Below are 26,568 nucleotides of genomic sequence, written 5' to 3'. Positions count from 1 at the left end.
CTACGAGCTTGTAGGTCTTCTATTTTTGAAATATCGAAGAACGACTGACTTTTCAGAAAACGGTCAGGATGTAGAAGACATGTTTAGAATCTGATCTCAGGTCAGAATGGGTTAATATGAATTTGCCACAGTTTCCCCCCCTCACTTGAATACAAGTCATTTTAGTGTGATGTAACCAACATCATTAGATTGTGAACATCTTTCCTCATCACCTTTCCAAGCGGAGGAGGCACCACGTCCCCTCCCAGCTTGTGGAGTTCGCTCAGCAGCAGGTCTCCCATGCGAGCCTGTTGCTTATCCCTCTTCTTCAGCGCCTCCATGTGGAGTCCTGCAAACAGTTCTGAAGGCTCGGCGGTAGCCGGGCTGGCCGCCGCGGCCTTGGCCGTAGGTTTGACCGTGACGCTGCCACCGCCGGCGCCATCCTTGGCTGGAGTGGAGCCGAGCTGCTCCAGGTTGGGCTTGGTGAAAGAGTTGTTGGACTGCCGGAGGGAATGTCTACGTTGTGGGGTCTCTTCTGCGGTGGCAACGGCGGCGGCCAGTGCCGTCGCTTGAGGTTCGGCGTTGTCGTCCGACTCGGCGACGTCGTCGCTGTCCAGCGTGAGCTTGTCCTGAGTGAGGTCGTGCAGGGAGGGCTGCGGCACGGGGAATGGGCTGGACGGCGGCGGGGCGTGTTGGCTCGGCGGGTGGTGGTGGTGGTGGTGGAGGGGGGACGACGGCGGCGGCGGCGACGGGATGGGGGTGGAGGCCCGTACGGGCGGTTCGGACGGGACCCCCGCCCCGGTTGTGCGGTTGTGCAGAGCCTGGGCCTCCTTCAGCTTCTGGATCTTCAGGGCGTACTCGGACTCCAGCTGCTGGAGCCTCTGCTTCTGGGCGATCAGCTCGGCGAAGTGGCGCTCCGAGCCGCGCGGAGCTCCGTCCAGGCGGCTACGCTTTGCAGGCTGGAGGAACAAGAAGGCAACGGTTGTTAAAAAACGTTACAATCTACCTACTGTATTCTCTTTGCATTTCTAATAATGCTCTGCTTCCGGAAACCAGAGAGCTCTGATCAGGGCATTCTGTGAGATTGATGCGCGTTCCTTCAACGTATCACTTGACAGACGGCTGACACCAGGAGTCAATGAACGTATAGACCGATTCACAGAGGGGTGCCCTGGGCGCGGCCATTACTGAGGTGTAATACATGGAGCAGGTAGCTAATCAGTGCTGCTGCACTTAATGGTACACCTCAGTAATGGACGCACCCAGGCAACCCTCTGTGAATCGGTCTATAAACAACCTCAATGCACATGTTATGGCAAGACGAATATCCATTGTTTACAACATAACCTCGATGTTTCAGGGTGACTGACCGCTGAGAAAACACCCAATTGCTGTTATTAGAACACGATGCCACAAGGCGGTGCCAAAGAGGATGTCTTTTGAAGGCTATAATGTATATAATGTATATGATTATTATTATTATTATAATGTATATGCCATGACAGACATTTACAAGCGAGAGCTGGTTTAGAGGTCAAGATGGCAAAACGACAACAGAAACAAATCGCCATGACAGAAATTATGTTTATACCAGTTTAGAGATTTTCTAGAGAGCGATGAAGAGTCTAAATAACAATAAACAATATCATGTTTTAGTGTCAAACATGATGGGTTTTGTATGCTTGTTATTCAGTTAACAAGATGATGCAATGACACGGTGTTCTCATTGTTAAAGTTAACCACCATATTCACTGCCCTTCACCATCAGAGCTGCCCAAGCCATCAGTGTTTTTAAATGCCTACTCAAAACCCATCTGTTCTCCCTTGCTTTTAATTGCACTTTAACAGTTCCTTTGTTCATTTTTATCGCTACTCTGTGTCAATGTATGTTATTATTTTTATTTCTTGCCTTCGATGTCATGTTGTACAGCACTTTGGTCGGCTTTTGGCTGTTGGAAATGTGCTATATAAATAAAGTTTGATTTGATTTTGATTTGATATACAGCATATTACTGTATATTTTGTTGACCAGGGTGAAATCATTGAATATACGTAAATTGTGTTATTTTTTTGTACTTTTTGATCATGTTGTACTCAGGGCGTCCTTGAAAAAGTGAGCATGCCCTCAATGGTCTTTCCTGAATAAATAAATAATAAAATCTGCGCTGTTTGGCAAATGCCCGCCTATTTTAGCTGCTAGGGTTTCTACGGTTCATACATTCCTTCTAGATCAGACTGACCAAGTGATGGCTGGAGTCGGTGTGTCGTTTCAGGCCCCTGCCCAGCGCCATCTGGGCCAGGGTCAGCTCCTTCTCCATCCCCCTGCCCAGCGCCATCTGGGCCAGGGTCAGCTCCTTCTCCATCCCCCTGCCCAGCGCCATCTGGGCCAGGGTCAGCTCCTTCTCCATCCCCCTGCCCAGCGCCATCTGGGCCAGGGTCAGCTCCTTCTCCATCCGCGCAGCAACGCTCCTCTTTATGGACACACGGTGCTCCACACGATGCAACTATGCACAACAAATGGGAGATTAAACGGTGCTCATTACGAGCTTCACCCGCAATGTATTTGTCACAGTGGCGTGCGGGAAGTATTTGAGAAACGTTTCCTTCTATGCGTTCTAGAAAACCCAGTTTAGCTTCAAGTGGTGGGTGACATCGTTGGGGGAAAAAAACAGGTCCATTTGTCACAACCTTAATTTAGAACAATTGTATAGACTTTTGAGAGAAATCATTCAATCTAAACATCTCACCTTTAGAAACGTTTCATGCAACAAACAATCAAAACACTGAATAGCTCCCATCCGGTGTCGATTTCGTTGACAAAAAAAAACTATGCCAAAAAAAAAAATCGTCGACTACCTTTTTTTCACTGGCGAAAACTAAATGGAAACTAAATGAAAGCTAAGCTATGATGACTAAGACTAGTAAATATATTGACAATTGTCAACGAATAAAAACTTGACTAAACTATTAGGAAGGGACTAGTGGACAAGAGATCCAGTATAAGTCATTTTACACGTGGCAAGTGTAAAATCAGTCATTACGACAGCATCAAGGCCCGCCAAAATACATTTTAAGTCGACTAAATCAACTGTAGATTTACTTTAGACTAACACTAAAACATTCCAGGTGACTAAAACTAAATGAAAACTATTCAAGAGACTATGACAAAAAACTAAAATCACAACGTGCTGTCAAAATCCACACTGCTCCCCATCCGACCTCACCTGTTCCTGGAGTTTCTTGAGGAGAGTCTTGTTGGCACTGACGATCTTCTCGGAGGCCAACAGCTGCTCTTTGAGTTTGACCGCCTTGGACTCGGCTGCCTTCACGGATTCCCTCTTCTTCAGCTCCTGTTGGTGCAGCTGACGCAGAATGGCCTCGTCTTTCTGCAACAGATTTCTGGGAGAGAGAGAGAGACGGACATGGGGCAGAAGGGCAAATGGTGACAAGACGAAAAGGTAATGCATCGTCGTTTCATCTGACGTTTCACAAGCTATTGATGGGACGTTACCATCCTACATCACGTAGCTGCTAAACTGGAAAGACCCGTTCAAGTGAATGTCTTACACTAGAGGTCCCATCTGTGCAGTCTGAACTGGGAAAATCTGCTACGATGCCCCTACTACATGGAACACCCTAGAGACCTTTAAATCCCACCGAAAGACCCACCTCTACACCTTTACTTTTAACCCCGGGTGAGTTTCTATGGTCCATGTTTTGTATCCGTTTTGTATTTTTCGTGTTTGCTGTTGTTCTCCGTGTTTAGCTACAGTGCATTTAGTTTTATTCTAGCACTTTGTAAACTCTGAGTTGTAAAATGTGCTTTATAAATTAAGTGGATTGGATTGGAAACACTGAAAATTGGTACCCCAAATATCATATGGTCAATTTTATAACCTGCTTCTGAACCGCCATACCTCAATATGTAACTGTTTTTAACATATTATTATGTCTCAAAGCCTTACATGTACTGTAGACTTGATTTGTGTTTTATATCCGTCTTAAATTGTTTAATATGTGTGATCTCGTCAGCATTGCAAATGAGGGGGAACCTCAATGCTCTGAGAGTAAATAAAGGTGAAACTGGGACTGTGCAACACAGGGGTATCAGGTGTGTGACCTTTGGTCCAGTGCCGAGGGCGTTGCCTACCTGTGTTTGTTGAGTTTTTCCTCAGCTTCTTTTAAGCGGAGCTCTGCCGTGGCCTTCGCCGACTCCGCCTCGGAGTCAGAGACCACTGGGGAGGCGGCGCTAGGACTGTGGCTGCTGTGTTCCTTCACGATTCTCTGCTTCTCCCTGCTGTAATGAAGGAGTCAGAGAAGGAACGTTTAATCTCCCTGCTGTAATGAAGGAGTCAGAGAAGGAACGTTTAATCTCCTGCTGTAATGAAGGAGTCAGAGAAGGAACGTTTAATCTCCCTGATGTAATGAAGGAGTCAGAGAAGGAACGGTTAATCTCCTGCTGTAATGAAGGAGTCAGAGAAGGAACGTTTAATCTCCTGCTGTAATGAATGAGTCAGAGAAGGAACGTTTAATCTCCCTGATGTAATGAAGGAGTCAGAGAAGGAACGTTTAATCTCCTGCTGTAATGAATGAGTCAGAGAAGGAACGTTTAATCTCCCTGATGTAATGAAGGAGTCAGAGAAGGAACGGTTAATCTCCTGCTGTAATGAAGGAGTCAGAGAAGGAACGTTTAATCTCCTGCTGTAATGAATGAGTCAGAGAAGGAACGTTTAATCTCCCTGATGTAATGAAGGAGTCAGAGAAGGAACGTTTAATCTCCCTGCTGTAATGAAGGAGTCAGAGAAGGAACGTTTAATCTCCTGCTGTAATGAAGGAGTCAGAGAAGGAACGTTTAATCTCCTGCTGTAATGAAGGAGTCAGAGAAGGAACGTTTAATCTCCTGCTGTAATGAAGGAGTCAGAGAAGGAACGTTTAATCTCCTGCTGTAATGAATGAGTCAGAGAAGGAACGTTTAATCTCCTGCTGTAATGAAGGAGTCAGAGAAGGAACGTTTAATCTCCTGCTGTAATGAAGGAGTCAGAGAAGGAACGTTTAATCTCCTGCTGTAATGAAGGAGTCAGAGAAGGAACGTTTAATCTCCTGCTGTAATGAATGAGTCAGAGAAGGAACGTTTAATCTCCCTGCTGTAATGAAGGAGTCAGAGAAGGAACGTTTAATCTCCCTGCTGTAATGAAGGAGTCAGAGAAGGAACGTTTAATCTCCTGCTGTAATGAAGGAGTCAGAGAAGGAACGTTTAATCTCCTGCTGTAATGAATGAGTCAGAGAAGGAACGTTTAATCTCCCTGCTGTAATGAAGGAGTCAGAGAAGGAACGTTTAATCTCCTGCTGTAATGAAGGAGTCAGAGAAGGAACGTTTAATCTCCTGCTGTAATGAAGGAGTCAGAGAAGGAACGTTTAATCTCCCTGCTGTAATGAAGGAGTCAGAGAAGGAACGTTTAATCTCCTGCTGTAATGAAGGAGTCAGAGAAGGAACGTTTAATCTCCTGCTGTAATGAAGGAGTCAGAGAAGGAACGTTTAATCTCCTGCTGTAATGAAGGAGTCAGAGAAGGAACGTTTAATCTCCCTGCTGTAATGAATGAGTCAGAGAAGGAACGTTTAATCTCCTGCTGTAATGAAGGAGTCAGAGAAGGAACGTTTAATCTCCTGCTGTAATGAAGGAGTCAGAGAAGGAACGTTTAATCTCCCTGCTGTAATGAAGGAGTCAGAGAAGGAACGTTTAATCTCCTGCTGTAATGAAGGAGTCAGAGAAGGAACGTTTAATCTCCTGCTGTAATGAAGGAGTCAGAGAAGGAACGTTTAATCTCCTGCTGTAATGAATGAGTCAGAGAAGGAACGTTTAATCTCCCTGCTGTAATGAAGGAGTCAGAGAAGGAACGTTTAATCTCCTGCTGTAATGAAGGAGTCAGAGAAGGAACGTTTAATCTCCTGCTGTAATGAAGGAGTCAGAGAAGGAACGTTTAATCTCCTGCTGTAATGAATGAGTCAGAGAAGGAACGTTTAATCTCCCTGCTGTAATGAAGGAGTCAGAGAAGGAACGTTTAATCTCCTGCTGTAATGAAGGAGTCAGAGAAGGAACGTTTAATCTCCTGCTGTAATGAAGGAGTCAGAGAAGGAACGTTTAATCTCCCTGCTGTAATGAAGGAGTCAGAGAAGGAACGTTTAATCTCCCTGCTGTAATGAATGAGTCAGAGAAGGAACGTTTAATCTCCTGCTGTAATGAAGGAGTCAGAGAAGGAACGTTTAATCTCCCTGCTGTAATGAAGGAGTCAGAGAAGGAACGTTTAATCTCCCTGCTGTAATGAAGGAGTCAGAGAAGGAACGTTTAATCTCCCTGCTGTAATGAAGGAGTCAGAGAAGGAACGTTTAATCTCCCTGCTGTAATGAATGAGTCAGAGAAGGAACGTTTAATCTCCCTGCTGTAATGAAGGAGTCAGAGAAGGAACGTTTAATCTCCCTGCTGTAATGAAGGAGTCAGAGAAGGAACGTTTAATCTCCCTGCTGTAATGAAGGAGTCAGAGAAGGAACGTTTAATCTCCTGCTGTAATGAATGAGTCAGAGAAGGAACGTTTAATCTCCCTGCTGTAATGAAGGAGTCAGAGAAGGAACGTTTAATCTCCCTGCTGTAATGAAGGAGTCAGAGAAGGAACGTTTAATCTCCTGCTGTAATGAAGGAGTCAGAGAAGGAACGTTTAATCTCCTGCTGTAATGAATGAGTCAGAGAAGGAACGTTTAATCTCCCTGCTGTAATGAAGGAGTCAGAGAAGGAACGTTTAATCTCCTGCTGTAATGAATGAGTCAGAGAAGGAACGTTTAATCTCCTGCTGTAATGAAGGAGTCAGAGAAGGAACGTTTAATCTCCTGCTGTAATGAAGGAGTCAGAGAAGGAACGTTTAATCTCCTGCTGTAATGAAGGAGTCAGAGAAGGAACGTTTAATCTCCTGCTGTAATGAATGAGTCAGAGAAGGAACGTTTAATCTCCCTGCTGTAATGAAGGAGTCAGAGAAGGAACGTTTAATCTCCTGCTGTAATGAAGGAGTCAGAGAAGGAACGTTTAATCTCCTGCTGTAATGAAGGAGTCAGAGAAGGAACGTTTAATCTCCCTGCTGTAATGAAGGAGTCAGAGAAGGAACGTTTAATCTCCCTGCTGTAATGAATGAGTCAGAGAAGGAACGTTTAATCTCCTGCTGTAATGAAGGAGTCAGAGAAGGAACGTTTAATCTCCTGCTGTAATGAAGGAGTCAGAGAAGGAACGTTTAATCTCCCTGCTGTAATGAAGGAGTCAGAGAAGGAACGTTTAATCTCCCTGCTGTAATGAATGAGTCAGAGAAGGAACGTTTAATCTCCTGCTGTAATGAAGGAGTCAGAGAAGGAACGTTTAATCTCCCTGCTGTAATGAAGGAGTCAGAGAAGGAACGTTTAATCTCCCTGCTGTAATGAATGAGTCAGAGAAGGAACGTTTAATCTCCCTGCTGTAATGAATGAGTCAGAGAAGTAAAGTTTAACCATTTCACCGCACCACATTCTTTTCCATTCTATCAAAACGTTTCTGTTGAGAGCCAGGGCGGCTCGGCCCCGTGTGTCACAGCCAAGCGGACCCACAAGCCGCCCCCGCCCCCTCCCTCCCATAGGAAGCAGGAATGGAGCAGCGGGGCAGAGCCATCGGCACCGAGGCGCATACCGAGGGAGACGAGGAACGCAGATTTCCCCCCGTTATTCAACTCACGAGATGACCCGTGGGACCATGGACGGAGCAGTATATCGTCCACAGAGTGGACCGAGATGGGCCTACGATGAAGGGATCAACAAATCATCTCCAACTCATCCAGCGTCGTTGGCGCCATTGAGGGCGACGACACGTCCGGACGGGCGGGGAAAGTTGCATGCATCAAAAAGTATAAATGCTTATGATAAGGGGAGAGAGCTCTCTCTTCCTTGGTTCCTCCGAGCTGACAACTTAATGCAGATTTTTGTATTGTAGACTCTTTTTACTTTCGGGGCTTTTTGCCTCTGTGCTATTTTTCAAGTAGCAACTGTTACTTCTACTTAAACAGTTTTGTCTGACTCCCATGCATTTTACCATTTAAGCTGATGTTAGCAGGGGACACTGGATATTCGAGAGAGAGGTCTCGTTTGAGAACAAGCGAGTGTGTCTGTGTGTGCGTGCATTGCAGTAACGAGAACTCTGTCTTAAAGTATGATATCACGGTTCTAGGTTTCGCTCTATAAGGTGGAGGTCTATAAACTGAAGAGCTGTTGGTTTGTTGCATATTAATGTAATTCACAAAGATAGGTTGGTCACAAGTAATAATTGATTTTATTGTTGTACACTTAGGCCATGACACAAAGAGCAATGGTACTTGTACTCTAATGTATTAATACTTAGGTAAATAGGCAAATAAATAAATTAACACCCTCAACCAGCTGTGTGGGGTAGCGTACACACTGTACTGGGGTCTGTTAGGTATGGCCGCGGGCACTCATCAGTTTCACATTTCTGACTCTTTGAGCCTTTTTCCTTACAATATGGCTAGTCTAGTCTAGTTTTTTTTTCTACACAAGGAGTCTTAAAGTACCAGGGTTGCATACAATATTAGCAAAGCCCAAAGGCAGTCTCACGTTGGATTTGTACCAAGCACATAATTATGCAAGCAGCAAAACAACTAATAATACTGGTTGGCAACAAAATAATACCTGGCGATTTCCTCTTTGAGCAGACGATACTCGGCCCTCTTGGACTCGGGCAGAGCTTCGGGGGTCTTGACTGGGTTGTTCTCTTTCTCCGCTCCGGACGCACTTTTGGGCTTCGCAGGCTTCGCAGCCTAGGGTGACATTTAAAAATAAAATTATTAAAAAGAAAAATCTTGTTCCCTTAACAAGACACTCCTGTTCTCTGACCACTTTTGCAGAGGCATGTTGCTTACTTGTTGTCATGGTTACTCTATAATATAGAGTAACCATGGCAACAGACAACAACATGCAGCAACATGCCTCTAAAATAAATAGTTAATGAGGAGGCTTATTATTAGTTCATTATTATGTTTATGGTTGCAGTTATTTCAAGTCAAAGCCAGTGAGACACCCACCTCTACTGTCCTCCTGGCTTAACCCTAACCCTAACCCACCTCTACTGTCCTCCTGGCTTCCTTGATCATGAACTCCAGGCCTCCGAACACAGATGGAGCAGAGGTGCAGACGTCCATGTCAGAGTCACTGTCATCAGAGTCGTTCAACTGCACCACCACAGACTTGTGCCTGGGGAGCTAACACACACACACACACACACACACACACAACACACTTCAGTCTACACTTATTTAATTTGCTGCTACCACACAAATAAGAAAATCTAATAAGAGAAAAATGGCAAAAACAAAAACTTAATTTCCTGCTAAACACAGAAGAATGGTTGTGTTCCCGTTTGAAAATTAGAAGCAGAACCTTTTTATTATGCCAACATGTCCATAAGACAATATTTTTTGCTCTGTAATGTGCACTAGAACCACAAATTGGACTAAAGGAGGGACCGACATGAAACATGACCCTTAAGCAACGGGCAACGGCTGTTGCATAAATCTTCTACTGAAGCTTCATTGTCCATGACGGCCGCCAGGATCATCTCTCAACGACCACAGCTGAAGATAGTCTTCATTGGAGCTGGTGTGTATTGCTCGCACATGTTGCCTACAGCTATGCACGTGCTATTGTGTTACTTTCACATGAAGCCTGGAAAGGTCCCCACACGCCCACATCTATATTACTGTCAAATGCAGAGTGCTAATCAAGGCTGTCAGAATTGGGCAAAATGTACTTTCAACTATTCCTTTTAAAAACACAAACACCACATGGGTTCGATCCATTCAAACCCAAAAAAAAAAAAAAATCACTTAATTTTTATTGAAGGAAGAACAGACAAGAAAAACAACAAACAAAACTATAAAAAATTATTTAATTTTAAAGGACCACTTCACCACATTTCAACCTACCTTCATATAATGGGTCCTTCACTAATGTTCATGATGAAATGATTTTTTTCTACCGAGTCCGTGTTTCATGGGAGAGCTGTGGGCAGTTCAGAAACTCGTCCACCAGTGACATCATTGATGGGGAATCCAAGCTAAACTTTCTATTCCTAATATAATGGAATAATGGAAGCCATCGTTCTCATGATAATAAAAATTGTTGTTTAAAAAAAAAAGAAATCTGCCTAACGATGATGTCACTGGTGACCAATTATATGAAGATAGGTTGAAAAGTGGTCCTTTAATATAGAATGTATGCAGTAAAACGTAATTTAAACACAGTGACGGTACCATACGTTGGCTCTGCGACCATGATGGCCTCTGGGGAACTTACCACAAGCGGGGCTCTGGGACCATGCAGGGCTCTGGGACCATGATGGCCTCTGGGGAACTTACCACAAGCGGGGCTCTGGGACCATGCAGGGCTCTGGGACCATGATGGCCTCTGGGGAACTTACCACAAGCGGGGCTCTGGGACCATGCAGGGCTCTGGGGACATGATGGCCTCTGGGGAACTTACCACAAGCGGGGCTCTGGGACCATGCGTTGGCTCTGGGACCATGATGGCCTCTGGGGAACTTACCACAAGCGGGGCTCTGGGACCATGCAGGGCTCTGGGACCATGATGGCCTCTGGGGAACTTACCACAAGCGGGGCTCTGGGACCATGCAGGGCTCTGGGGACATGATGGCCTCTGGGGAACTTACCACAAGCGGGGCTCTGGGACCATGCAGGGCTCTGGGGACATGATGGCCTCTGGGGAACTTACCACAAGCGGGGCTCTGGGACCATGCAGGGCTCTGGGGACATGATGGCCTCTGGGGAACTTGTTGCCTCGTGTCTGGGGCACCGTGTTCAGGTTGCCCCTGGTGGGCACCGGCTGGACGCCCACAGTGGGCTGCTGGGGGCTCGGAGAGGGAGGGCCGCTAGTGGTCATCTTCTCCTGGAGGAAGAAAGGAGAACATTAGGTGGTGTGTGTGTGTGTGTGTGTGTGTGTGTGTGTGTGTGTGTGTGTGTGTGTGTGTGTCATCCAGGGCTCGACGCTTAGCATTTTTCAAGTAGCACGTGTGCGCCTAAGTTGAAAAATCTAGTAGCACACAAATTATTTTAGGAGCACGATGAAAAGTTATCAAATAATGTGTTTTTGAGGGGCGCTAGCCCCTCCTATATACAGCTTTAGTCACCACACGTCTCAATATTTTCCATTGACAATGAACGGAGAAATTAGGTCAAAATTCCAATAATTATGACGTAAATTAAACCATGATGTATGATGATAAGAGTGCCCCTCACTTCACACAGGTGTGATTTTTCTTTAATAAAGTGATATGGGCCCAGGCCGTAGCGTAACGGTCTGGGCACCGGACTGGTAATCCAGTCGCAGTGTGCCGCGGGTTCGACTCCCGGACCCGACACGGCCTTTACTGCATGTCATCCCCCCATCTCTCTCCCGTTTCCTGTCAGCCTACTGTCTGTCCCTTCAAAAATCAATAAAAGGCGTAAGCCGCAAAAAAAAAAAACTTAAAAAAAATAAAAAAAATAAAGTGATATGAGGTAGGGGCAGGCAATATGACAAAATATTATATCACAATATATTTTCAGAAATGATCACAATATTGATATTCATCTGGATATCATATTTTTTTATATAATCTATATAATCAATTTGTTTTTATACTGATAGACTATTGGTATGCAGAATTGCAGATAGATAGATAGATAGTCAATTCATTTTATGAATGGATGGACAGACAGACAGACTATCCGTTTTTATCTTGCTGTTCCATCATGTGAGTGTGACATTTAGACAGTGCAGAGGCTACTCAATGGTGAATTAGTATTGTAACATTCTCCTTGGCTCTGACTGCTTCAGTTCAGACAGAACATCGGACATAAGGCTACACCTCGGCGTGGTGGAAGGAGGTGGTGGGGGGGGGGGGGGATCTTTGCCTTTTTTACGTTGCTCGTTATGCAGGCCAGTGAGGCCACTGACTAGCTCTGGTCCATAGCTCTAGTCTAATGCGTTGCATTTAGAGTTATGGACCTGAGCTAGCCACTGACTAATAATATATCCAGCCAGGTCGGTCATTCGTATTGCGCTGCGCACACGCTTTTAGCGAGGTGCTAAGCAAGGGTTGTTTTGGTATAACAATCAATCAGTCTACTCCATGTGCGTGTGCACGTGCACTCTTTACGTGCGCGGCTGCACGCTGTTTCACCCACGTTTGGTTAAAAGTTATATCAAGTGATGTTTTAACATTACAAACTTTCTAAATAACTTTAGTATTCAACGTGTCGGGGTCCTAGCAAGTAGCAACTCCTTCTGTCTTCTGTGCTACCCTGCTGCGTTCGCTCCGCTGCTCAGTGCTGACGGGGAAGAGAACTTAGCAGCAACACAGGGAGGTGCGGGGCGGTGGGAGCAAAGGGGACAGATCTCCAAATGAACGCCGCATTGAGCCTCGACACGTTGTTAGCTTGTAGCTCTGCTCTTTTTGGCGAACGACACCGCCGTTCAGAAATATAGATTTAGGTAGAGAACCGCGACTATAGAATGTGCACTTGCTGTAGACAGAGACTTCTCTTTATCACGATTGAATGGTCAAATCCTGTAGTCGCACCTGTGCGACAAATTTAATTTTACAACTCGCACAGTGATATTTTTAGTCGCAAATGCGAGTACCTAGTCGCACTGTCGAGCCCTGGTGTCATCCATGAATTGAATTGATGGACCATTGATTCATGGACAGATTGTTAAGTTAATCATGTTATTCAAGTGCACAAGTTATATCATGAACTTTGCAAAACGCACCTAAACACTTTCAACCCAGCGCCCAGTATTTGGGTCATTATATCTGAACTTTCTTTTTAAATAGACAATATATATATACAGTAAGCTCATGATGTGATGCGTTGTGAGCTTGTTATGACTGCGGTGGTGGTAGTGTGGTGGGGACTGGACTGTTACCTCAGACGGGGACACTTTCTTATTGGCCATGGACATGAGGCAGGTCTCCCTCAGCAGCATCTCCTCCTCCTCCTCCTCGTCAGCAAACGGCGGTTTGGGCGGCGGCTCCACCTCGTCGGGGGGAGGAGGGAGCGGGGGTGGCGGGGGAGGAAGCGTGGACAACAGCGCCGCGAAGAAAGGCTGAGCAACAAAGAAAAATCACAAAAATACGTGATGTTCAAAAATGTGCTACACAAATGAAGTGAGAAAGGTTACTACGACGTGTAGCAGCATTTAACCCATTCTGACCTGGGATCAGATTCATACGAGGTTTCCACTGGACACACACTGGTCTGATGAACCCATTCTGACCTGAGATCAGATTCTAAAAATGTCAGTCGTTCTTCGATATTTAAAAAAAATAGCAGACCTACAAGCTCGTATCGCGCCAGTCGGTGGCGCGATATGAGCTTGTAGATCTGCTATTTTTCAATAGCTAAAGCACGACATGATGCCAACACCAAAATGGGTGCCCGGTCAGAATGGGTTAACATCATTTCAGAGGTGGTTGGTTTTTTGCCATAGAAATTACCACAAGCCATCAATCAATCAACTTCTCAGGTCAGAGATGATCAAGTTAAGTTCATTTTGTTCAGCTAACCATTGATTGCTGGCAGTGGCAAAGTTTGCCATGCTACTGTGCCAGTTACACACACACACACACACGATGTGGACATTAGTCACACTGATAAATGTAATAAAAATGTTATGAATGTCATCAATTCCAGGCACCCCCAGTGGTCTTTGAGGGGGTTCCAGGGATGGATGATTGATAAACGGAACCAAATCACTCTCAAGTCTAACTCCAAGAGTGTACAAATGGAACCGTACACTCTCACTGTAAAATCCAGGGAACATTTTACATTGTAGATTAGGGTTACCTACATGACTGCCTGCCTAAATATGTCCCAAACCGCTCCCTAAGGTCTTCCACCGCCGGCCTGCTCGCTTTGCCCAAAAAAATGGCAACTAAAAAATACGGGGAAGCAGCTTTTTGCTTCTACGGGCCGTCGGCATGGAACAAGCTCCCTCTGTACCTTCGTCAGGCAGCCTCTGTAGACAAGCTCAGCTCAAGACCCACTTCTACAACATTGCCTTTAATTGATTTTATTTTTTATTTTTCATGTCCTCACTGTACTGCATTACTGCTTGTTTTTTAATGTCGTTGCCTTGATTTTCTTTTATTCTCCATTGTTCTGTAAAGCACTTTGAGCTGCATTTCATGTCATGAAAGGTGCTATACAAATAGTTTTATTATTATTATTATTATTATTATTAATGCCATAATGCTTGAAATAAATAAAAAAAGGTTATGAATCACTGGCATACCATTCCAAACTGTGGAGAGTCTGCAGTGAATGGAGGCATGTGAGGACCACAGGCAGGATCTTCAGCAGCAAATAGATGATGCGATGGCGAAGGGGCTAGCAGGAAACAAGCATAGATAGTACATGTGAATTGTCAAATTCAGCATTAGTCAATATATTAAACAAGTGCCCTTTCAAATGAAATGTGATAGAACTGTGGTTGAGGGAAACAACTTAAATCCTGATTTTCATACTTGCATCGAAAACCAGCTTTGCTGTCTTAATGTGAATATGAAAATAAAGACGCATTTCAAAGTAAATTCTTTAACCCATTCTGTACGGGAACCCCTTTGTGTTTCAAGCATGTTATACTTTAGCTATTGACAAATAGCAGATCTACAAGTTCATAGCGCGGCACTATGAGCTTGTAGGTCTGCTATTTTTGAAAAATCATGAAAATGTGGCACAAATCTTTGAATATATTCTTTCAGAGCGAATGTTTTTTTACTCAAATCTTTGCTTTTGAGGGGTTCCTGGAAATACATATTTTCAGATGGGGGTCGGCGGCCAAATACATATCATTTTTGGGGTCCTTGACATGAAATGGTTTGAGCACCACTGATATAGAAATGGGTATTTCAGAAAACATTTTTTGAAATTTCGACGTCAGGCCTAAATAAGATACAGGGACTGTCAGGGGGTGATGCAGCACAGAACACATAAAAGCCTGTGAAATGGTCACCCACCTGGTGAATTGTTTTCACTGTCGGTGTCCATGGCAACCTCGTCGTAGTTGTCATATTGGTAGAGGTTTCCTGACGTGTCCAGGCCTTGTTTTCCTGTAGATTTCCTATGTTCTCTGTCCCTAGACTGAAGCACACAACATGTTAATACACTGAGGTGAAGCACCCAACATGTCAATACACTGAGGTGAAGCACCCAACATGTCAATACACTGAGGTGAAGCACCCAACATGTTAATACACTGAGGTGAAGCACCCAACATGTTAATACACTGAGGTGAAGCACCCAACATGTCAATACACTGAGGTGAAGCACCCAACATGTTAATACACTGAGGTGAAGCACCCAACATGTCAATACACTGAGGTGAAGCACCCAACATGTCAATACACTGAGGTGAAGCACCCAACATGTTAATACACTGAGGTGAAGCACCCAACATGTTAATACACTGAGGTGAAGCACCCAACATGTCAATACACTGAGGTGAAGCACCCAACATGTTAATACACTGAGGTGAAGCACCCAACATGTCAATACACTGAGGTGAAGCACCCAACATGTTAATACACTGAGGTGAAGCACCCAACATGTTAATACACTGAGGTGAAGCACCCAACATGTTAATACACTGAGGTGAAGCACCCAACATGTTAATACACTGAGGTGAAGCACCCAACATGTTAATACACTGAGGTGAAGCACCCAACATGTTAATACACTGAGGTGAAGCACCCAACATGTTAATACACTGAGGTGAAGCACCCAACATGTCAATACACTGAGGTGAAGCACCCAACATGTCAATACACTGAGGTGAAGCACCCAACATGTTAATACACTGAGGTGAAGCACCCAACATGTCAATACACTGAGGTGAAGCACCCAACATGTTAATACACTGAGGTGAAGCACCCAACATGTCAATACACTGAGGTGAAGCACCCAACATGTTAATACACTGAGGTGAAGCACCCAACATGTCAATACACTGAGGTGAAGCACCCAACATGTTAATACACTGAGGTGAAGCACCCAACATGTTAATACACTGAGGTGAAGCACCCAACATGTTAATACACTGAGGTGAAGCACCCAACATGTTAATACACTGAGGTGAAGCACCCAACATGTTAATACACTGAGGTGAAGCACCCAACATGTTAATACACTGAGGTGAAGCACCCAACATGTTAATACACTGAGGTGAAGCACCCAACATGTTAATACACTGAGGTGAAGCACCCAACATGTCAATACACTGAGGTGAAGCACCCAACATGTTAATACACTGAGGTGAAGCACCCAACATGTCAATACACTGAGGTGAAGCACCCAACATGTTAATACACTGAGGTGAAGCACCCAACATGTCAATACACTGAGGTGAAGCACCCAACATGTTAATACACTGAGGTGAAGCACCCAACATGTCAATACACTGAGGTGAAGCACCCAACATGTTAATACACTGAGGTGAAGCACCCAACATGTCAATACACTGAGGTGAAGCACCCAACATGTTAATACACTGAGGTGAAGCACCCAACATGTTAATACACTGAGGTGAAGCACCCAACATGTTAATACACTGAGGTGAAGCACCCAACATGTTAATACACTGAGGTGAAGCACCCAACATGTCAATACACTGAGGTGAAGCACCCAACATGTTAATACACTGAGGTGAAGCACCCAACATGTCAATACACTGAGGTGAAGCACCCAACATGTTAATACACTGAGGTGAAGCACCCAACATGTTAATACACTGAGGTGAAGCACCCAACATGTTAATACACTGAGGTGAAGCACCCAACATGTCAATACACTGAGGTGAAGCACCCAACATGTCAATACACTGAGGTGAAGCACCCAACATGTTAATACACTGAGGTGAAGCACCCAACATGTTAATACACTGAGGTGAAGCACCCAACATGTCAATACACTGAGGTGAAGCACCCAACATGTTAATACACTGAGGTGAAGCACCCAACATGTTAATACACTGAGGTGAAGCACCCAACATGTTAATACACTGAGGTGAAGCACCCAACATGTTAATACACTGAGGTGAAGCACCCAACATGTTAATACACTGAGGTGAAGCACCCAACATGTTAATACACTGAGGTGGATTGTGTTTTCTCTATACTAGTACCAGAATACATCTAACATACGCAATAACCTGGATTTAACCATTAACACTCAAAACACATTGCAGAGTGCTCTGTATGTGCATACTAGTTACTCTTATTATGTCTGTATGCCTAATCAAACTGCTATAAGGGTAGCATATTTGAGGCTAGTATAAAAATGTCGGCATTACTATACATACAATAGCTATTAGCTTCCCCTTATGTCTTTTATATTTTGGACCTTTGTTTGAGAACCTTATGCTCCACTAGTCTTGTGCATATTATGCTACTTGCATACCAATAGTTCACCCGATAGTTGGAACAAAACATGGTGAAGCAGCATTTCACCATTATGCACCACAACCATAGCCGTTTTTAAGTCCAATTTAAAAACATATTTATTTAACATTGCCTATCCCAATGACGTCTAACAGCGGCTAGGTCTGGCCTGGGTTTTAAATGAGCTGTGTGGGGGGTTTTTTAATCAAAAGGTGGAAGTATTTGTTCATATGCTCCTTTATCTTAATTAAATTGTATGTATTATAATCTGTATTCATTTTTAAGTGCACTGTTGCACTCTGCATTTGTTTTTATTCTGTAAAGCACTATGAATTACCTCGTGTATGAAAGGTGCTATATATAAATCAAATTGCCTTGCCTTGCCTACTTACTTTTTAGTACTACTTTTAAACATTATTCATACTTTCTACAGCATGGAAAATTGGAAGTCACAACGACCAAGACGTTAATATATTTTCAGGAGTTGTAATCTTACTTTACTGCGGGGGGGTGTCTTGCCTCCGACCAGCTTCATGAAGCGGTTGTATTGTTCATCCTGGTTCGACAGGTTACGGATCTTCCGGATCTCGTCTTCTCGCTTGCGACGTTCCTCCTCTTCCTGTCGTCGCTTCTCCTCCTGTTGTTGCTGCAGCTTCCATGTTCGCAGCTGCTGCTTCCTGAACGCCTGCTTGGCTGCAAAGCCTTGGATGATGGGCATGAAAGAGAGGGAACGTAATATAAAAGGTCATCATCAGCTTCCCTAGACGAGATAAAAATCACACACTGGCAGAAAAAGATATCCATAAAAAAATATATTGTGTATTTAATTATCTTATCATTCAATCTGTGAAATAGGATGCAAGGGATTAATGTGTCACAGGATACGTGATGGCTGATAAAATGTCAAAAAAGAAAACGACTCCCATGAAGAGACCAAAAAGTGGTGCAGAGGGTATGATACTGACCTTTCTCACCTGGGCTGACCGTCTTCCTGGCTGAATGAGGCTTTACTGGGGTTCTGCCCTTCTCCGCCAGGGGCTTGGGGCCAGGTCTCGCCCTGTTGTCCCTCTCTGCGGAAATCGTCCTCTCTCTCTCCGTCTGCCTGGCCCCAGCCGTGGGCCTCTCTCGGTCTCTCTCCAGGGGCTTGGACCTGGTCCGGGCCCTTTCCAAAGCAGCAGCAGAAGAAACCGATCGAGTGGTGACCCTATGGCCTTTGGGCGTTGTTGTGGCAGAAGAACCTGACTTGGAGGTCTTCTCCTGGGCGGCCTTGGCGGTCTTCTCCTGGGAGGCCTTGGTGGTCTTCTCCTGGGAGGCCTTGGTGGTCTTCTCCTGGGAGGCCTTGGAGGTCTTCTCCTGGGCGGCCCTGGTCGTCTTCTCCTGGGAGGCCCTGGTGGTCTTCTCCTGGGAGGCCCTGGTGGTCTTCTCCTGGGAGGCCCTGGTGGTCTTCTCCTGGGAGGCCTTGGAGGTCTTCTCCTGGGAGGCCTTGGAGGTCTTCTCCTGGGAGGCCCTGGTGATCCGGTCCTTGCTCTCCTTCATCACCTGCTGCTCTTTCTGGTGCCACTTCTTGCTGGCTGACTGCAACGCCAGGAGACGAAGCTGCATCTCAGACAGTTCCTCCTCCTCGACCTTGACCAGTGGCTGTGAAGGGTTGGAGTCCACAAGCATTAACAACCCTCGTCAAACCATTACATTTTGAGTTGTACAGTTGGTTTAAAAAAATTATAGAAATAATAGAATCACTGGAAACATCACTGAGAACATATTTATTGTTTAATTAGCTGTAATAGATTATATATATGTGTTTGTTTTTTTCTCAACTAGAATCAATTTATAGCTAAACTTTGGGTGTTGAGTAAATGGCCAAATATTCCATGAAACATGTGAGTTAGTAACAGTGAACCGTTTAAAGTTGTGCAGACAGGCTAATGTATAGACCATGCCGATTTGTGCTTAGACATACTTTGTCAGGGGATGAGGACGATTCTTCACTGGAAGCGGATGACACACTGTCACAACAGAGTGAACATACACATGTGGTCTCATGTCCCTGCTCTCCTTCCGCCATGTCTTTATTGCAGCAGGGGGATGTCTTTTTCGCCGCAGTGTCCACACTCCCTTTATTTAGCTCTTCCTCCGTCGACCCATTGGCACAACATACACATGGTGTTTTCACCGGTCCCTTTTCTCCTTCATCACAGGGGAGGGAAGTATTTTCTGCGGTAGTGTCCACACTCCCTTTATTCGTCTTTTCTTCCGTCTCCTCCGCCGACCCACTGCCACAACATACACAGGATAGTTTCCCCTTCCCCTTGGCTCCTTTCCCTGCGTCTTTACTGCGGGGCAGGGTCTTTTTTGTGGCAGTATCCACACTCCCTTCTTGTTTTGACTTCTCCTCCGTCTTCCCTCCATCTTCCTGTCTCGGCTTTTCTTCGTCCTCTGAAAACACAGAACAATTCACAGATTAGCCAAACTTACCATTATGGTAAACTGAACCAGCAACTATTAGATTCCATGTCATATGGCCGCATGTTTGCTCCGATATGTTACACAAACCTTTAAGAGCAGCAGTTGGTAGATCAGCAGGAACTTTGTCGGACTCTTTGACATCCAGCGTTGACGCCTGGCCCTGTTCTTCTTCCTGTTCACCATCTTCGGCCGCCTCGCCCTGTTGCTCTTCCGATATTCCGCTCTTATTAAACGCAGCGTCCAGCTCCGCGGGTGTGAGCAGCTTCTGGCGGATGGGTTTGATGTTGAACGCCTGGAAGGCTTTTTTGTCTGCACTCTCGAGGCCTTGTGGTTCCTCCGTAGGAGATGGTTGGTGAATACTGGCCGTTTCTTCAGGTACTGGTTCGGTCTGGGGAATACTGGTGGCGGGGTGCTGAGGCATCTCCTCTTCTGTTGGCAGGAAAACGTTGGGCTCCAACGCGGTTTCCTCTTTACGAATACATTCCAGCTCAAGCTGAATTTGCTTATACTTTGAAAGCAAGTCCTCGAAGCTCTCATCGGCAGCAGCTTCTGTTTTGGCAAATGTGTACTGTACGCACATCTTTCTTCCCTGGTTCCTCCCCTGCTGTTTTTCTGGATTGAAGAGTAAAGGAAAGCACAGTAGCCTTACAAATATTGGTTGTTGTTTTTTTACTCTAGTTAGTTTAACTGAAGCCATGGCAATACAAATATATTATTTAATACCATCAGGATCAGACAATGGCCAAAGAAAGACTGAATGTGTGTTCTGTGACAACAATGAGGAACAAAAACATACAATTTAAAAGGAAACGCTTGCAATCTCCACTTCTGAGTGGAACAGTTGAGTTAACCCTGCTGTGTAAAATGGCCTCATTGGACTGACATGTGAATGTTACGTCAGTCTGAACGTGTGCGAGGCGGAAACGACTCTGACATTCCCTGGAAAGCAGTAATAGTCAGTCTAGTCTACACATGCTATGGTCTTATATATTTATATACGGTATATATAGTATACTGCCATGGACATTGGACAGTAACACCAATCAGAACTGCAGCATATCGACTGACGATCAGGCACAAAATGAGATTAGCACTCCCCACTAGTCCAAAACACAAATAAATGATATTAAATAATCGGTATTAAATTAAAAGGATACGCTTCCTCGTGGGAGAAACCTTCTTGTTGTTGTGGCTCTCCGTGCAGGGCCCATAGCGAACGGGTGGAGGCCGAGTGTTGTCTCGCACTCCCCCGCCGCCGCCATCCCTCCAGACCGGTCCTCCTACCGGTCGGTCCCAGTCCGGGCGTCCTCCTCCCGATCCCGATCCGTTCGGCACGGCCGAGCGGTGCCTGAATCTCCCCAGGGCGCCGTGGCTGCGCTCCCAGAAGTTCGACCGCGGGCTCTCGTGGTCGAGTAGTCCCGGCGGCAGCAGCGGCGGCGGCGGCAGGGGCGGAGGAGGAGGTCGGTCGGGCCCGCTAGGCCCGCACTGCTGCTGCTGCTGCCTGTGGCCCGTCGGAGGGAAAGGGCCGTGCTGCATGATGATGTGAGGTCCGTTGTACGGCATCAGATGGCGAAAGTTCGGCGGCGGCCCCAGCAGACTGTGCGGGGGGTGGTGGTGGTGCTGGTGCTGCTGTTGGCGTCGTTTATTGTTGTTGTTGTTCGGCATGTTGTTCCGCGGCGAAGCGCCGCCGCTGGTAGGCCGCAGATCCACGTCGTTCTCCTCGGTCTCATCGTCGCAGATCTCTCCGTCTTCCAGCTCGTCGTCTTCCTCCATTGGAGAAGCATTACTGACGTCGGAATTCATTTTTTCAAGCAAATAATATAACCGTCGCTAAACGTGGCGATTCTCAGCAAAGTTCTGATGAATACATTGGGTACGAACATGTGGGTTCGGTTTGAATTAATCATTCATTGGCAAGTTAAGACGCACACAAAAAGCGCTCCACGGGCTTAGTTAGCCGGTTAGCTTGTGTTCTGTACTGTCTGTGACACTGTCAGCTCAGCCCCTAGACGCCCCCTCCCTCCCAGGACTGTTATCTTCTTATCGCGGTCGCTGGTTGGCTGCTGATCAGCGTAAAAGGCGAATGTCAAGGTTTCACCAGTGATGTCACAAATAATCAAGACTGTAAAACCATCGAATAAATAAAAAACTAAACTTTAAAAAAAAACATTAATCAATGCTCGAAATGTTTATGCTCTGAGTCGGTAGAAGCAACTCAAGCAAGACATTAGGCATTGACAAGGGCAAAGATTGTTGTCTTGGGCAAGAGCAGATAGAACAGATAGACTACACTTCCTCTCTTTTGTGAGTGACTGACTGTTATAACATAATGATGCAATGTGACATAGCTCAGTTTACAAAATTATGTACCTCCTCCAACTGTATAATACAGTTGGAGGGGGTACAGTATACTTTCCCCATTTTCAACAGTTTTTATAATTTGTGACACTTGCTTTGGCAATGTAAACGTGTGTTTTCTCATGGCAATAAAGCTCCTTTGAATTGAATTGAGTGAGTGATGTCACTAAACCAGCCTTTTTATTCTATTCAATGCACAACTTGCATCACTGCTAGACCCTCTGCTTAGAGATGACCCAGATGTTTGGCCTTTAATAAAAATAAAATTGTGCCGTTTTAAGTTTTAATAGAGAGTGAGCTCTACACCCGACAGCATTCCAGATACAGAATCCCTGGCGAGGCTGATGAGCATTCTGATCACATAATAACAGTACTAGGTACTAGTCAGAATAAGGCTGTTATCATTTAGATAACTATGGAGGGCTCGTCTAAGGACGACTGTCCTAGAGGGAGACTTTTATCTACATACGTGTGCAGTGTGCTTGTACTATCTACGGTATGTGTACTCTGTGAGACCATAGTTATTTTGGGAAATGACCTGTAACCTATATGCACCTACAGTCTGCTGCCACGTGTTGTTGTCAACTTGTCAATACAGATAAATGTCAAAATGCGTTATAAACATATAGTTTGTGCAGCTTTTGTGCCCATGTAGAGAAAGCATTGACGTCAGGATGCTGTGTGACCTGCAGCTCTACTTTGACCCAGACAGTGTTTTCCCATTGCATTTAATTATGTATCCTGTTTTAGTACTAAAATAATAACCACTAGAACTGTTATCTCTTGCCTTATTTAATTTTTTCTTTCACACAGATTGCCTTAACAGTAGAAAGACAGAAAACAGAGAGAGGAGAGACATGCAAGACAAGACATATAGGGGTCAGATTAAATCTTTAGGCCTCATGTTCATAAGGAGCATGGTCTTTGTACAAACTGACTGAACCACCATGCAGGCAGAGGGAATCATATTTGAAATAGGACAGAACAGTTGCCAGACCACCAAAACCTTCAGAAAGATGCACTATCACGTCCTCCACAGAGCATGTATGGTTTAGGGCAGCAGTGGCTGCAGCAGTGGCTCAGAAGGTATAGAGTGGATGAAAGTGGAGCTAAGGGTTCCCATTTGATCCTCGGCTCATCCTGGCTTTTGTCGAATATGTTTAAGAGTTGAGCAAGATACTGAACTCTATTTTCTGACAAGTCATGGTCTATAAAACCTTTTCAATTATATGCATGTCACCTTTGACACTGAATGCCTATCTCTGTTGTTGACTGGAGTTTTATTAAGAATGTCCTAACAACAAATATGTCACTATACCCTCAATAAATTGTTATTCTGCCTTCATGTTATCAGCGAAGTCCTTTGGCCTAGAACGCCTGTCCCAATCTAACAATCGTCAGGGACAGCTGCAACTCCAGCACTCATTTCAATGGACTAACATGATCATTAATGCCACAGGTCAATTGGATGCACATGGACTGATATACAACACAGGTCTTCCAAGATGACATCCTCCCGACCTTGCCAACTTGCCAAGCCAGAAGGCTTTGCTCACTCTCTAACTGTCGCAGTGCTTCTACTCAAGTATAACGGACAAGGGGGTTTGCGTACCCCTTGTCCGTTATACTTGAGTAGAAGCACTGCGACTGTGGCTCAGGAGGTAGAGCAGGTCATCCAATGATCCATGGGCGGTTCGAATCCCGGCTCCTCCTGTCTACATGTCGAAGTGTCCTTGGGCAAGACACTGAACCCTGAATTGCTCCCGATGTGCAGGTTGGTACCTTGCATGGCCTCTGCCGCAATCGGTGTGTGAATGGGTGAATGTAATGCACTATATGAAGCGCCTTGGATAAAGGCGCTATATAAATGCACCATTTACCATTTAAAAGACAAGATACCACTGATGTAGTTGACTGTCATCATCACCATTTCAGATGTTATTGTTTTCCATGACAGTATTTCATCATCTTACTATTTTATTCTATGCGGTGTCACTGAGCACTATGGGTGGGAGGGGTTGAGGATTTTCTTTGTGTGTTTTTTCTTTCACGTGCACAGGTACAGGCTTTAGTTTAGACATACTATTCCGGTCATTCACCTCAAACCCTAACGGCAAGCACGGGAGCAGTGCTTGTTTGCATGTCCGACCACTTGTTTCCACAATGTACAACTATGTAAAAAATGGAGATATGTTTTGCCAAAGGGACTTTTGTTGTGGCAGACTTTATTTGTCAAGCTTGGGAAAGAAGACAGAGTACTCTGTATAAATCTGAGTTGTAATATAATTAATTATGTAATGTAAACATGCTGGAAATGCGTGAATATATGGAGCGTCTCTTACGTGTACAGGGTTGGGTCAGATCAACATATGGCATGTCAGAACAGGTCAGCTCCATATATGGAGATCTAAGGGTTTGAGGTCAGATGTAGAGTTGCTGGCCGGCTCCATATCTGAAGATCTATAGGTGATGATCCAGTCTTCTCCATGTATGGTTATCCAGGGTTTGATGAGGTGTCGTGATCTTCATACATGGAGATGGCCATATGGTGTGACGTGTCACAAGGCGTGATGTAACGAGGCGTCACCATATATGGAGGCGTGATGTAACGAGGCGTGACCATATATGGAGGCGTGATGTCACGAGGCATGACCGTATATGGAGGCATGACTAATGGGAGATGCAGGTTTTCATAGTAAATGCAACAGGCAGGTCCATAAAAGTATGAAACTTGGTAGACTATACAGTTTGTGGCGCTGAACATTTACATAAATATATGCCCATGGCCCTATGTTTTTGAGGCCCTCCTGGCTCCTATATATCGTTTTTTGTCATAACTCGTGTCACATTTGCCATTGACAATGAAAGGAGACTTTACGTCATATACGTGTCTGCGCAAATCGACATGTTACGTCATGATGATGTACAATGATAAGATATGTGCTCCTCACTTCACACGGGTGTGATTTTTTTATTTTTGTACCACCATCTTTGTAGGACATATTTGTAATAGTTGTAATATTAATTTAGTCTTTATAATATATGATTTTTTTGGGTAGTTGTAATATGTATTTGTCTTTATAGGATTTGTTTCACAATGTATTAACATGAACAAAACACTACACAATTTAGCTGGCCTAGCCTCGGTAGGTACTAGGTAGACACATAGTGGTACCCAGGCTGTTATTTTCGTCGGATTTGCCTAGCCAGGCGAGGCTGACAGACCTCCAATGTATAAACCTGATGTGATGAACTCATTTTGTTGAGGGGCCACCTCTGCCCATAGGGGGCGCCACAAGCTAATCTACCGTAAACTGAGACAGAGAGAGAGAGACTGGAACACTACTTTGTTGATCGCAATAATTTACATTTCGCTTTTTGTACTATAGTGAGTTGATTGATTTAAGTATTTATTAACAGTTTTGTACATATTAAGCACAACTCAATACAAAAACTGTTAACTGTGGACGACACCATGCAGTCACCAGGCATAAAGCATTACACTTGTTTACAATAGGGTCCACCCTTTTCAATTCATCAGATATAACAAATAAAAGTGACAAAATACAACCTTCAGACTTAAAAAAAAAAAAAATACATTTTCCCTGGCTTAGTTCCAGCAGACAGAACAGACACATGGACGGACAGAACAGAAAGACAGCAGTCAGGATATGACGACGGTGTCCGTTCCTTTCTTCTGCACGTATCCGCGTGAGCCACGGGCAAGGAAGCTCTTAGAAGGAAGTGAAGTGGTCACGTGACTGGGCTGCGCCATGACACTTTCATGGACACTTTCATGGGAGCCAAACTCACACCAGTAGTGCAATGAATACATGGCAGTGAATGGAGCCGGCTGGACCAGCTCATAACAAACATTATACATGAACGATTGCGAGCTTTGTCATATAATTGGTTCAGGAATATGAAAGAAGACATAAGTGATATCACACGTTTTTTCCGAGTGGTTGTTTTTCGACTTAATAACTATTTATTTTTATTGAGGTATTTATAGAAGAGCACATAGTAAGTTTTCTGCCTGGGCTGCTCTCTGCTCTTTGAAAAAATAACTCACATTAAGTAGTATGCACATCAAAAAATAAGACAGCCTAAAATAACGTGTTATATATATTATTTTATTTTCCAGAAGCGATCACTTTACAAAAGGTCTCAGTCATTCATAAATAATGTTTGTTCATGAGCTGGTCACTGAGCTCTCATTGACTCCAGTGCATTCTGCCGAACTTCCGGG

The 26,568-nt window shown here is 44.7% G+C and overlaps 1 protein-coding gene across 3 annotated transcripts in view; it reads right to left on the bottom strand.

The window, feature by feature from the left end:
* Nucleotides 1–21,922, bottom strand: part of zfc3h1 (zinc finger C3H1-type containing) — a 68,971-nt gene extending 47,049 nt beyond the window's left edge. For 2 of the 3 annotated variants that reach the window (XM_083762945.1, XM_083762944.1), the window contains exons 1-15: nt 21,119–21,922; nt 20,049–20,573; nt 19,456–19,931; nt 18,461–19,133; nt 17,992–18,197; nt 15,078–15,201; nt 14,354–14,448; nt 12,986–13,165; nt 10,790–10,963; nt 9,124–9,261; nt 8,693–8,820; nt 4,130–4,276; nt 3,204–3,378; nt 2,220–2,483; nt 213–938 (exon numbers count right to left, since the gene is read on the bottom strand). In XM_083762945.1, coding sequence (XP_083619071.1) covers nt 213–938; nt 2,220–2,483; nt 3,204–3,378; nt 4,130–4,276; nt 8,693–8,820; nt 9,124–9,261; nt 10,790–10,963; nt 12,986–13,165; nt 14,354–14,448; nt 15,078–15,201; nt 17,992–18,197; nt 18,461–19,133; nt 19,456–19,931; nt 20,049–20,573; nt 21,119–21,764 — 4,677 coding nt within the window. In that variant the 5' untranslated portion in view covers nt 21,765–21,922. The remainder of the gene's footprint in view (nt 1–212; nt 939–2,219; nt 2,484–3,203; nt 3,379–4,129; nt 4,277–8,692; nt 8,821–9,123; nt 9,262–10,789; nt 10,964–12,985; nt 13,166–14,353; nt 14,449–15,077; nt 15,202–17,991; nt 18,198–18,460; nt 19,134–19,455; nt 19,932–20,048; nt 20,574–21,118) is intronic. The other variant, XM_083762946.1, reaches the window with a different exon arrangement.
* Between the last annotated feature and the right edge of the window lie 4,646 nt (nt 21,923–26,568).

The sequence above is a fragment of the Protomyctophum parallelum genome (genome assembly GCF_964188405.1).
Source record: "Protomyctophum parallelum genome assembly, chromosome: 4".
Classification (NCBI taxonomy): Eukaryota; Metazoa; Chordata; class Actinopteri; order Myctophiformes; family Myctophidae; genus Protomyctophum; species Protomyctophum parallelum.
Note: the sequence above shows the minus strand (reverse complement) of the source record. Positions and strands in the feature narration are given on the sequence as shown.